The 13,965-nt window shown below is 40.3% G+C and overlaps 1 protein-coding gene across 6 annotated transcripts in view; it reads right to left on the reverse strand.

Moving 5' to 3' along the window:
- LOC126499181 (zinc finger protein 120-like) overlaps window positions 1-13,129 on the reverse strand; it is a 38,033-nt gene extending 24,904 nt beyond the window's left edge. For 2 of the 6 annotated variants that reach the window (XR_007591026.1, XR_007591024.1), the window contains exons 1-2: window positions 2,345-3,696; window positions 2,052-2,227 (exon numbers count right to left, since the gene is read on the reverse strand). Coding sequence is in view for 3 of the 6 variants with exons in the window: in XM_050138295.1 (XP_049994252.1) it covers window positions 2,052-2,227; window positions 2,345-2,438 (270 nt within the window). In the remaining 3 variants the exon portion in view is untranslated. Of the gene's footprint in view, window positions 1-2,051; window positions 2,228-2,344; window positions 3,697-7,176; window positions 7,242-7,439; window positions 7,567-12,976 lie in introns of those variants that run through there. The other 4 variants (XR_007591023.1, XM_050138303.1, XM_050138295.1 and 1 more) reach the window with 4 other exon arrangements.
- Between the last annotated feature and the right edge of the window lie 836 nt (window positions 13,130-13,965).

Consider the following 13,965-nt stretch of genomic DNA (forward strand, 5'->3'; position numbering starts at 1 on the left):
GGGGCCTGGGGAAAACCTGATACTATTATTCTGCTAAAGGACACAGTGATACAATGTCTCTTGATGATATATGGCTATATCTAGATGTATGTGTATGTATGTTTGTATGTATGTATGTTTGTATGTATGTATGTACATGTATATCTCAAACAGCCCGTGCCAGTGTACCTCATTCTTGAGGTGACGGAACCAACACTGAGACTCACAACAATGTAGAGTGTGTGAGACTTTGGGATCGCAGTCCTAAATGGGATGGATTCAGGAAAACCTTCCCTCAAGGTTGAGGGAGCTAGACAGAAGAGGAAATAGGAAGAGACTTTGTTTCCAAGGAAACAAAGAAACACTGTATTCCACATATAACATGACTGAGGAAAACATGAATTCAGAGACTGTAGCAATACACAAAAGTATACAAAGGTTCAAACAGATGGAGGTTCTAGCACTGAGAAGTGGACGTGGATGCAGGGTTCCAAACCTAACCAACAAGACATGTGCAATTGTTTTCTGATGGTAAAGGAAGAATTTTGTTTTCTCTAATGGTTTTTACTGGGTATCTTAGCATGCCCTAAATTAATGCCAAACTCAAAATGGAACAATAAACTTTGGTACACAATTGGGCTCATTTTCTTTTCTTTGGGCATCTTATAGGTCTTGAATGCTTATCTGGTTTTTTTGGTCTCTGTTTTATTAATTCTTATTTTTTATTTTTTTCGAGACAGGGTTTCTCTGTAGCTTTGGAGCCTGTCCTGGCACTAGCTCTTGTAGACCAGGCTGGCCTCGAACTCACAGAGATCCGCCTGCCTTTGCCTCCCGAATGCTGGGATTTATTAATTTTTTTTAACATAAAAAATATATAAACCATATTTCTGTAAGGGTGGGGAGCTGAGGAGGGTTTGGGCAGAATGGGGGGGGAAGAATCAAGATACATTGTATAAAAGATTTCCAGTGATGAAATATCAATAAAATGAAAAACTAATATGAATGTATTCATATATAAATTCTACCCAACTTTGAAAAAAATAACACTAATATTCCTCCAAGTATTCAGTAAGGGGAAGGAGACACTTTAGAGCATGTTCTATACAGTCTGCAGGAGCCACTGCCAGACCTGATGACTTCAGCTTCTTCCCTTATCCCCCAGTAGGAAAACCAGCACCTAGAGCCACAAGTTTCCCTCTAAATTCCATGTGTCTGGGTTGCAACACAAACTGATAAACACACACAGCAAAATAAATAATACAAAATAATCCTAAGTGTAAAATATACAGAAGGTGTAAGCGAAGTTCACGTATCTAGATGCGATAATCCTTAATGAAAGAAATTGAAACCTAGCAAGTCCAACAACCCAAAAACATGGCCATCTTCATGCTCAAAGTGAGTTCATCACTTAACAACAGAAGGGCAATTCTAATATAAATTTTAACAAATAAAACAATGAAGAGAATATAGGACAAAAAGTGCATAGTTCCAAGAATAAAATTCAGTCTTTTTCCAGAAAACAGTTGCAAATGAAGATGGTTTTGTGATATGTGACTTGTTAGTCTCCAAAGGCAATTTTGAGGGAACATAAGACAGGCCAGGGAGGACATAGAGTAGGACAGTGGTATCCCTGGGACACATTCACAGTGTTCTGGGAAGGAGCCTGGGTGTCTCAGCCACCACAGACTCTTTAGACAAAACAGTATTGCTCAGAGTCCTAGATGGTTCAGAATCCTGGCCTGGGCTCCTGACTAACCACACTTGGGAAGAAGAGCTGTTGGCCTAATCCACACTCCAAAGTGGTTTTGAAAAAAAAAAGGAAGAAGAGGAGGAAAAAGAAGAATAAGAAGGAGGAGGAGGAGGAAGAAAGAAAGGAAAGGAAAGGAAAGGAAGGAAGGAAGGAAGGAAGGAAGGAAGGAAGGAAGGAAGGAAGAAAGAAAGAAAGAAAGAAAGAAAGAAAGAAAGAAAGAAAGAAAGAAAGAAATAGAAAAAACAACAACTAGAAGAAAAGAACAGTGTGGGTCCCATGAAAGCAAAACAGTCTTGGTAGACAGCAGTCAATCAGGACGTACCTGGTGTTGCTTGAGCAGATCAGAAACTCCTTCCAATCCGTGCCACACTGCAATGTCTGTGCGCACTGCCTCGGCCACTGGTGTCCTCCAAGTGAAAGCCCTGCCTCCAACAGCACATAACTGCCACCAACTGACTCTTAGCCACATCCCTCGTGCCGTGGGTTCTGATCTGCGACCTGATTGGTGATACATACAGAAATGAGCCAATCACATTGGGTAGCCAATCAGAACTTCCTCATTGGTCAGGTTGCAGTCATGTGACCGCGTCTGCTCTATAGTGATTTCAGGCTGACCTGGACTGCAGCTGGGTCCTGTGATTGCAGGGTTAGGGTAGAATTCTTGCTTGTTCTCTGCCTTTTGTGCAGAGACATCCCATCCGGGCTGCATCTCCCCTCACTTCTTCCATTCCAGGGTCTCCTTTCAGTATGAGAACAGACTGGGTTTCTGGAGGTCGGATTGGGGTTCAGTCTCTGCTTCTAGTTTATCCTGAGTTAACGGGTCATCGGTCGATATCAGTACACTGTTGACTTGTAATCACACCTAAATCCACCATCAACGGATTCTGGGGAACTCCTGTCTTCAAAGACCTAATACTCTGAAACAAAAAGGCAGGCTCTGTTAAGAATCCAGCATCCAAGCTGAGCAGTGATGACACAGACCTTGAATCCCACCTCTCAGGAGGCAGAGAAAGTCGCCTGGTCTAGAGAGCCAGTGTCCCGACAGGCTCCATAACACAGAGAAACCCTGCCTTGAAAACCCAAATAATAATAATTATTATTATTATAATCCAAAATCCACATCCCTAAGAGGCCTCTCTCTTGTTTAACGCCGTGCTGAGGGCTATGTTAAATCCTTTACTTTGTGAACTCAAAAGTTACATCATTAACTCCTCATGGCTTATCATTCCTGTTTCTGCCTCAATAGCCTAAAATTAAAACAATACAAAACATGACCAAAACCATTATTTTCTTCACCGATTTTTAATATTCCTTGTACTACATTGTGGTAGGTCATTTTAATCCATTAATTTGTATTTCTCAGCTGGAGCAACCTCCAACAATTATTCCATTTGTGTTTTTTCCTTTACTTTGGGAAAACATTTTCAATAACTTGGTGAACTAGTCCTCAAATTCCCAGATGCAGTTTTCACATTTTCTCAATATTGCTGCCCAACTACGAACTAGTTCTTTTAGGTCCGTTGAGAACTTCACATATGAAAACTGCATCTAAATACCTTCCACCAAGCCCATTTCCCTTTGTGCCTCAGTTTACCTCATGGACCTCTCCCCAAATTATGATCTCTCTACTGAGCAACACGCATGTGTATGTGTGGTTTGTGCACATACTTACACACATGTGTTTCTAACCTACTGAGTCCAATCAGCCTTGATCATTTTTCCCTGTGTCCAGATTGGACCAATGGGGACTGAACAGCCTATGTGGGATCTTGTCCCTGTAGGAGAAACATCCCCCCCCCCCTTCATAGGCAATGACAACCGGTAGTTCTTCTAGTGGTGTTGCATGTGGGATTGCCCTGTCCACATTTGCACATGAACTGCTGTTGTCAGGGGTCTCTCGTATATGTAATCACATTATTGAGAGGCAGGGTTTACAGGCCCCATAAAAGACACAACTGCAGATCCTTCAGTCTAGATTAGCATGGCATACATAGTCACTTCCTTGCATTTTGACAGGTTAAGTCTCATATTCAAAAGGAAACTGCTTTGCTGAGGGCCATTTGCTGTACTCTGTGGGTACAAGATCATGCATTGGTTTTTAAAAATGGAGGTACTCCCTTTCTCTTCTACTCTCTGGTCCACGAAGTCTTCGGTGGAGGAGCAAAAATGTGGGTCTGAAGGTCAGAGAATTTCAGTTTGCTGAAAGTTGTAGACAGCTACTAAGGTTACACACCCTGGCCTAGGGTGTGGTTACTTGGTGTTTTGGACACTTAGAAGGCCCACAGAAGTAGATCCTCTCCATCCTGACCAAAGGTCAGAGAGTTGGAACTTACTTCTGTTCCTTCAAGGTTATCCTCTGTTTCTACCTCAAATAAAGGCCCCACCTTGATTCAGAGCAGAGAGTTCTGTGCTCTCAAGGTTATTGTCAACAGGTGTGGCTAATATTCAGACCTCGTGTTTCAGGTATAAAAATGTAAATCTCTTTCTACCTCTAACAAAAGTCTAGGGATCCAACTAAGATCCCGCTCCATTAGGGAGATAACAATGGCTTCCACCCAGGGAGTGGTTTGCCTACAGAATGTTTTGGTCTAGGGTGTGAGCTTTACTGGTCTTGTTCAGGCAACAGGTTTTAGGCCACAATACTTCAACCACTCTGTTAATTTTTTTGTATCATGTTAATGAATTTTTTTATCTTATTCCTACCTTTTGTGGTCTGGGTATTTTAAGCAAATGAAAATTAAATGTGGGCAATTTCATATTCATTGGTGCTCCCTCCCAGTACCTTCCTGTGTCTGTTTTATTTTCACCCACGTCTTCATTCTCTTTATTTATTTTTCTGGTCCTCATTCCCCACCCTGGTAAGTGGTATACTTGTCAAAGCTGGTCTCCAACAGCCTTCAGCCAAGGTTATTTGTCTAGGTTTGCAGTACCAGACATAAATGCCTTAGCCAGGTGTTTGTTTCCCTGAGATAAAAGTGCCACTCTTGCACCGTGGCAGCGATCTCGCATTTTATGGTATTATATTTTAGGCTCCAATTGGGAAGTTCATGATATTGAAGAGCATTCTCATAGTTCTAGAAGAAATGGAAGGTAATTTACATATATGCATGCTGACATAAATGTGCCTTTCAGGAAATTTTAATGTGTCCTGGATTTTTGAAAGAAAAACAATAATGCAAATAAACACAGCTTAAAGTGATTTGATGATTATTAAATTCTCAAAAAGTGATACACCTCAATGCCAGGTAGGAAAGCTGTGTTTGCAAGGCATTAAGAAAGAAGACAAGGAAAGAGTGCCTCAACAGTTATCACCATCTGAGTCACAGCTGAGGGAGAGCTGTGCTGTAGAACTGCCCATCTGTGTATTTTCATAGCACTCATATTACAATAGGCATACACATTGAAAAGGTGATAAGTACATGTCCAAAACCTTCTACTAAGCAAACAAATAAAAAAAATACCACACTGACTATATTGATAAGGTGTCTGTATAGTATATTTTCTTATGAATTTGAAGACTTCTGATACATGCAAAGGCTTTTCAACATTAGTCACATTCATAGGGTTTCTTTCCTGTATCTGTTCCTTTATACTTTTGACAATTACTATGAATTGCAAGGGCGTTACCACACTGATTTCATTCATAGTGTTTCTTTCTGCTATGTGTTCTTTTATGATTTAAAAGACCACTGTGATATGTAAAGGCTTTATCACATTGATTACATTTGTAGGGTTTCTCTCCAGTATGTGTTCTTATATGTATTTGAAGATGACCGGAAGATATAAAAGCTTTAGCACACTGATTACACTTGTAAGGTTTCTCTAGAGTATGTGTCCTCTCATGAATTATAATATGATGAAGATATGCAAAAGCTTTGTCACACTGGTTACATTTGTAGGGTTTCTCTCCTGTATGTGTTCTTTCATGCATTTGAAGACCTCGGGGAGATGTAAAAGCTTTAGCACACTGATGACATTTGTAGGACTTCTCTCCGGTATGTGCTCTTTTATAAATTCGCAGTTGACTGTGATATGCAATGGATTCATCATCTTGAATACTTTTATAGGTCTTCGCTTCCGTGTGAATTCTCTCATGCCATTCAAGAGGACTGTAATGTGTAAAGGAATGAACACATTAACTACATTCAGAAGGTTACTTGGCACAAGTAAAAGTTTTACCACGTTCATTACACTGGTAAATCTTTACATTGGCATAAATTGATTTTACAGTTTGGTCTAATTTTATGATGTATACAATGTTCCTCCTGCCTGTATACTTCAGTGCCGGAAGAGTGGACCAGGCCTCTTTACAGTTTGCTGTGAGGCACCATGTGGTTTCTGGGATTTGAACTCAGGACCTCAGAGAGAACACCCAGTGCTCTTAGCCTCTTAGCTTTAAAACTTAAAAAAAAAAAACTCATAAGTTAAGGTTTTATCAATTTGTTTAAACTCATGTTTTAACTTTTATTAAGGGTTGTTTTGCATCTCTGAAGAGGTCTTTGTGGTAAGAGCTTGTATTCCATGGTTCACATTCAGAGCTTCTGTTTTCTATATAAGATTTTTCACATATGTGAAGAGCACTGGAAAGACTCAGAGCACTAACACACTTAATACAGTCAGATATTTTCCAAGAGTGTCAGTCATACTACATTTGCAAAGTGAACCATGACAAACAGAAGTGTTTTCAAATCCCTAGTACTCGTAAGGCTTTTCTAGTGTGAGATTGATGTATTCCCAATGAAGCTGGAAAATCAATTACTTATAACCTTGAATCACAATCATCAAGTCTAGTCTAACCAGAGACTATTACGTATCTTCTAATTTTTCTGGGAGAGACAGTGTAAATTCTTTCCATACGCCAATGCTCATATGGTTTCTATCCAGACTGACATACGATTTATCTATTAAAGGAAGAATAACAAATAAAAGGTTTCCACATTGCATTTACACAGTATGACTCTCTGCTCCTCATAGACACGTGGTACAGGGATTACAGTTTCTCTACAAATACTGTCCCTTGACTCTATCGACCCAGCTCAATAAACTTAGCAAACCCATCACCAGTATATAAGTCACACTGGCTTTCCTATGGACTGCTTGCTTAGTAGAAGGTTTTGGACATATGCTCTTAACATGTGCAAAGTGTACACCTATTGTAATATGAGTGGTACCAAACTACACAGACTGGTGGTTCCACAGCACAGCTCTCACTCTGCTGTGATTCAAATGGTGATATCTGTTGAGGCACTGCTTCCTTGTTTTCTTTCCTAATGCTCTGCAAACACAACCTTCCTACCTAACATTGAAGTACATGGTTTTTGGGAAATTTAATAATCATCAATACAATTTAAGTTGTGTTTTTTTTTATATTGTTGCTTCTCTTTAAAACTTCCAAGTCACATTAAAATTTTTTCAAATGCATATGTATATAATCTTGCATATGTAAATTACCTTCCACGTCTTCTCGAACTTTGAGAATACTCTTCAATATAATGACTTTCCCAATTGTAGCCTAAAAATAATACCAGAAAGTATATATTATTGGAAATTGTGCAAAATTTAAGTTATTATCTTTAATAAACCTTAGCACCATATATGATTTATTCACCACACTCTTCCTCTTTATCAATCAAAATTACACAAGACCACCAATAACCAGGAAACACTAGTCCCCTCATTTTAAAACATGAAGTAATTTTGACCATCTTACCAATAGCAGTGAGGTTCCTGAAGGTCTCCAGCATCACATCATTATAGAGATTCTTCTGGGAAGGGTCCAGCAAAGCCCACTCTTCCTGGGTGAAGTTCACATGCACATCATCATAGGTCACTACATTCTAATATATCCCATACATGTGGAAAACAAAAGGGGTGATACCAACAACATTGTAAATGTATGTCTTTGACAGTACAGTCACCTAATTCTGGTGCTTCTTACACTTGTTTTATGACAGGGACATCGTAATGCTATCACTGCATCACTACAGAAGGAAGCTGAATAGGAGGTTCACCCCTGTTATTTCTGCAAGCTTCGAATGAGATACGCCTTGCAAGAGAAAGGCAGAACTAGGTCAATATCAGAGAATTTGTATGTCCTATTAGTAATAAAAACTAACAACAAAAAACAATACGCATGCTGGGTGCATTGACTCATGCATTTAATTCCAGCACTTAGAAGGCAGAGGCAGATGTATCTATCTTTTTATTTGTTAGAATGATTTTTCTCAGGGGAGACAAGGTCTAAATGTGTATGTTTGGCAAACACAGATGCCTGTAACAGTACTGGAAGGCAATCACAGACCAAGAATCCATGACTTTAAATTTTGCGTCTTTTTTAGTATACAGAAACGATAAAACCACAAAGATTGAACCTAATTTTCAGTCTATGTTGTAATAAACCCCGCCACACTTGTAACCGAGTTATAGCAGATTGAGTGTGAAGTTGCTCACTTGAGATCAGAATCTTTTTCTCTTCCTAGCATAGAGTGAAGGCTTAGCTGGATGGAGTCCGTCCTAGGCATCCAGTGCTGAGCAAGAAAGAGCCTCCTCTTCAGTGGCGCTGAACGCCTTGACATTTCCTACCTCAAGCTCACCATATGACTGCCCTCTGCAACTGTCTAGTGCTAAATTCCTCTGCAAAACACTGTGATAGTGGTCCAGCCTCAATTAATGTTTCCTCAGATGTGTAGTGATATTTTTTGTTTTAACATATAAAACTTGCCTGGTGTTCAGAGTGCAGATCTAAGATACATGTGGTCAGTCACTGGCGGCAGTTACTTTACTCTCAGGATGCAGAGCAGAGATGGATCTCTGTTGGTTCAATGCCACCCTGATCCTGCCTTAAAGAAAAAGAGAGCTCACAAAAGGGAGATTCTAGTCCCTGGGATCACAGGCCTTTAATCCCAGCACTAGGCAAGTGAAGCTAGCGGTGATATGACTGCAGAAAGAGAGGAATATAAGGAGGGAGGAGACAAGAACTGGATGCAGTCGGAGGCAGTAAGTCTGTGGATGCAGTCTGAGGACAGGATCGCCCCTCCGGTCTGAGCATTGGTAGAGGCCAAAATCTCTCTAGTGGCTGGTTCTTCTGCTTCTCTGATCCTTCAGTTTCGCCCCCTAATAGCTGTCTCTGAATTTTTATTATTAAGATCAATTAGAATTCATGCTACAGTGATGACTGTAGGCCCTGGCATGTTGGCAATTCAAGCTAAGAAGGACACAGAGACAATAACATAAGAGATGGTTTAAAAAAAATGAATGTGCTCACCACATTAATAACTTAAAGAGCAAAACCACAAACAATGATGATAGTAACAACTGGTAAACATAGCGGTGAAAAGAACTGAAGAGAGGCAAGCCTCTTCTCAAGAACAGAATATTGGCTGGGCCGTGGTGACACGTGTCTCTAATCCCAGGATGTGGAAGACAGAGGAAGGATAGATAGTTTTTGAGAGTTCAAGGTCCGTTTGGCCTAAGGAGCTCGTTTCAGGAGAGACTGCAAGCAAAAAGAGAAAAACCTGTTTTGAAACCCCCAACCCCCCCCAAACAAAACAAAACAAAACAAAAAAACGGCAGAAAAGTAATATTCTTTCCCATTGAATGTCTCTGAAAGAGCAAAAACTCAAGGATCTCGTCAAAGGGTCATGTGACTTCTTTGGCAGACAAAGTCTGAGAATAGCATGGACAAGTTCAACTTCTGGCAAAGCCATGGAGAATTTAACCCTTTTTTTTTTTTTTTTTTTTTTTTGGCAAGGCTGAGGGATAGTTTGCTGCATACTTCTGGGCATGATCCCAGGATCCTATGTACTACCTGCTTTTCCCGCTTCCCTTATACAAATTATTGTTGGCTGCCTAAAGTTTTATTTTTTAGATTACGAATGAAATGGCTTTTACATAGAAAAAGCTTTCCTCTGATGACTCCTCTGAGTGAGAACCAAGGGGATGTTGTTAAAAACATACAGTGACCCTGACTCAGCTCCTAAAGCCTTTGATGTTTCAAGTGTGACCATGAATTCAGGATTCTCGAGAATAGCAAGGTATCTTTTTCATGGCATTTTGTGACTAGCTTGAAAAGTGTCCCACTAGTTCGTGATATTACAAATCTGAATAACTGCTTTGCAGACAATGATTTTAGTCAACAGAGTCTAGGAAAAATACAAATAAATTTATGATATCAGGTGTTAATGGAAAGACGCGAGGAGTTAAAAAAAGAATCAGAACCATAGACAGCCATAGCATCCTCATTTCAAATAGCTGTGCCAATACTATAGGAAGCTGAGAGGAAGGAGACATGAGAGCAAGGGCTAAGCAATGCCAACTGTGAAGAATAAGCGTTGACGTTATGCTGCTCACGGGATGATGGAATAACCTGGTGTGTTCCCCACAGGAGACAGAACAGCACAGAACGTAGAATGAATTGATTCACCTTCTGCTCTGAGTTATTATGAGAACTTAAATTTCACTAGAGGGGAACATTAACCACTACCTGCAAAATTCTCTCTCACTTTGCATGATGCTAGAACCACCATTGCTGCCAACTGGGCACACTGCACTAACTGAAGGTGAGCCTAGTTAGAAAACTCTGTGGTTGTTTGCTGGACTCTTTATGACTTAATAGTAAAACTATGAATCAAGTAGGTAATGTTTACCAGTGGGAAACTTGGCAGACAGAAGGAGGATAGGTTAAGGGAACAAGCTGGAAATTGTGGTAAGCATTATTTGAAATTTGAGGAAACAAATTTTATTGTTAAACCCTTCGGGTAACCTTTTGAAATTGTATAAATAAAATTAGCTCAGGCTATCTGGGGCCACTTGTTTGAAACAGGTGTCAGTTTCATCATGGCGGAAACTTCACACACTGTGAACTTTACATCAGACCTGTGAGGGATTAGGAGTTGGTCTCCAAACAGGTGGTGCACCAACATGCCTGAAAGGAAGGTAGTCTACTGGACAAATTTACTGGTAAAAACTGTTTCCACGCGACTAACATGCAGATCCTCTGGGAGTGAGTCCAGGTGAGGAAGAAAAAAAAATGGAAGGGATAAAAAAAAAGTAAGTGACGATCCATCATTTTCCAGAGAAACGACAATATAATTAGAGTATAATAAAATCACACAACACAAAAGACAGAAATCATAAAAGACACAAAGAAAGACCTGCTAATTTCCCACGGGCCCTTACACTAGAACTACAAGATTCTAACAAAATAAAAATCAAAGAAATCTCCCTGGGCCCTGCAGTTCTGTCCTTTTCCCATAATACAAAGTGGGTTGGAGAAGGAGAACTTTTCCCATTAAAACTAAATAGATTTTCTGGATGCCTTTAGGTGTTCCTCAATGGAAGAAAATATTGCTCACTGCTAGTCTCCTTCCTTTATGATAAGGAAAAGGATGTCTGTTAGGATCACTTAGAAACTATTTTGCTTCCTATAAGCGATGATCAGATGTTTGCATCAGAGTAAAAAAAAAAAAGAAAACCAATTCAAAACAAAGGCAAGAAAACAGAATTTTAAATAGACATTGTATGGCTTGTATTACACAACCAAAACAACTTGTTCTGCATGGTTGACATACCAGAAAAGATGGTGTTAGATCTCCCGGATCTGGAGAAACAGAAAGATATGAGCCTCCAGACTGGGGTGCTGGTCTCCATATTCAGGTCAACCCCAAGAACAGTTGCTAAGTAGCATGTGAAGCCTACATAGTACTTTTTATCCAACAAACTAAAAGTCTTTCACTCATTAACAAAAACAGAAACCTAAATAAGTGGAAAAGTAAAGAAATGCTGCCTGGGAACCTGGTGCATCAGGATTGAGATTTTGGGTATGTGACCAGGTAGGCTGCCTGCAGACTTTCCTCATTATCTGTTACCCAAGAAGCAAAACTCAGGGTTTTCCTAGGACGGCAACAGATCAACACCTGCAACTTCCTCTTCCCTGTCTATGGCTTTATGGACTCCACAGCACATCCCCACCTGCCCGTCCCTTCTTGCCTCATTTCTGTGTCCCCACCACAACTGATTGAGACACCTCCAGCCCCTGGCTCAACTACTTGCCACATCTGCCAGAAAACCAGGCAGGCTCTCTGCAGATCTACCACATTCGCTGTTACCCCAGACCCAATTTTCACAGTTACCCCTAAAACTGGTCTAGACCACCAGAGACAGTTTCCCCTCCCCCTCCCCACTCTCCAGGCCTCTGGTAAATACCTAGGATAATCCCCTACTGGTTTCTCCAGCTTCCAACACCAGAGAGGGTTTACAGCCAAGGCCAGTAAAAGGCACTACTCACGTGCTACGTACACTGAAATTCCTGAGAACACACAGAAACCAAGGGAAAACCCTCCCATCCAAGGAGGACTAATCCAGAAATCAGTACCTAAATTTAATCATCTCAAACTCACATTCCTAGACACCAGCCTAGGAACATAATCCATAACAGCAAGGCAAGGATGTCACCTGCAGAGCCCAGGTGTGCTATCTTGGCTGCTCATTATATCCCGACAGGGCTGAAGTATAAGAACAAGGCATTAAGACCAACTATATCAAGATGACAGAGTTCTTAAAAAAAAAAAAAAATGAATCCCTTAAATTCAAGAAGACAGAATTGTAGGAAATCAATAAATCATTCAAAGAAATGCAGAAAAACACTAAAAATTGGAGAAAACTAATAAACCACCAAAATAAAGACAAGAAAAAAAAATAAAGACTTAATGTCTCTTTAAGATTTGGTAAGTGCTTATACCATCATTACTAGTACCACCAATTCTACTCTTCTACATAGGTTTAGCAGTGGAACACTGCTGTACACAGAAACTATCATTTAAAAGCTCCACAAAATAAATTCCAGTTGGGTCCTAAACTAAATGTTACAGTTTATAAGCGCAGACCATCTGGAAGATACTAGAGAGACCACACTTCTCAGAGTTTGGCAAATCTACCTTCCATAGTGACAAAGCAAGCACGTACAGGCACAAAGATTTTACAGAAACATCAGCAAGGCAGACATTTCCAAATATGACCCCCCTCCAAATTCTCTTCACAGATGCAGCCTGAAGAGTTACATTTTTTGGAGGCTGCTGCCTCAGCCCACGGAATGATAAGGATCATGGGCGAATCGTGCAGGAACAGCAGAAACATGCCGAACTCTGCAACTGCTCACTACCTCCCACCCGGACAAGGACGGACCCATCACACGGGCCCTAATGACTCAGCCGGCTCCACACAGTTTGGCGACAGTGGCTTCTTGCTCACCATGGCCTGCCAGTTTTTCTTGTTTGATGACAGATGCGCATAACTCTCCATGGCCTGGCTGCACAGCTCAACCACGCTCTACCCAAAGGGAGTCCAAGAGGCTGCAGAGCAGAGCAACTTCTAATATCCTCAAGAGAGAAAAACTAGCCTGGAAATCGGAAGAACACTCCCACCTGACTGGCGGGTTTTCTGAAGCCTCCGATTGGCTAGTGATGGCTGAGTGACAGGACATAGTGAGCTGAGTGGATAGAACACAATGATATCGAGCTATAGCTTCCCTTCTACGCACAGAAATATCCCTTATTTGCTGGAAATTTTTACCAAATTCAACAGCAAATCTCTTGTTGATGTGAACCAATAGGTCCTCTTTTTTTTTAATATGCAGAAGGAGGCTAATCAGATAATTTTACACAAAACAAACACTAAGATTGGCAATTTCAGATATCAAGTATTTTGAAAACAGGCTGAACTGTACATCCCAACCATATTCCCAAATGGTTGTTTATAAGTGGTTGTTTTCATTTAAAGGAGCATATGATATAGAAATGAATACTTTGCACTGGTATGGACCTTGGTCTATTGATAGAAATTTAAGGTCCTTTTATTATACTGAATATATGTATTTCTGCTTTTGTTTAAGAAATGTTGTTTGTGCAACTCATTTTAAAATGTAATATATAGTTAAGAAATACAGATTAATAGATTGTCATCTGTACTAATCCAACATTGTCATCATTTAGTTAGCTTTCTAGATGTTCAGAGATATATTTCAGATAGATAGGCAATCTCCAAAAACTTCGAAGAACTGTAGATTATTGCATTTAAATAACTTAGGATTCTGTTGACATGAGTCACGATTGTTCCTGGCAACATTAATCTATTTCTGAGAGAAGGTTGCACACTGAAGACAGTCCACTTGGGGCTGTTTGCTTCTTGGCAAAATTGGCCTTTGGGAAAGGAACTGCCCCTGCCTCAACAATTCACAAAAT

The sequence above is a fragment of the Alexandromys fortis genome, unplaced genomic scaffold (assembly GCF_014885135.2).
Source record: "Alexandromys fortis isolate MF-2015 unplaced genomic scaffold, M_Fortis_MF-2015_v1.1 scaffold_9, whole genome shotgun sequence".
In the NCBI taxonomy this organism is placed as follows: Eukaryota; Metazoa; Chordata; class Mammalia; order Rodentia; family Cricetidae; genus Alexandromys; species Alexandromys fortis.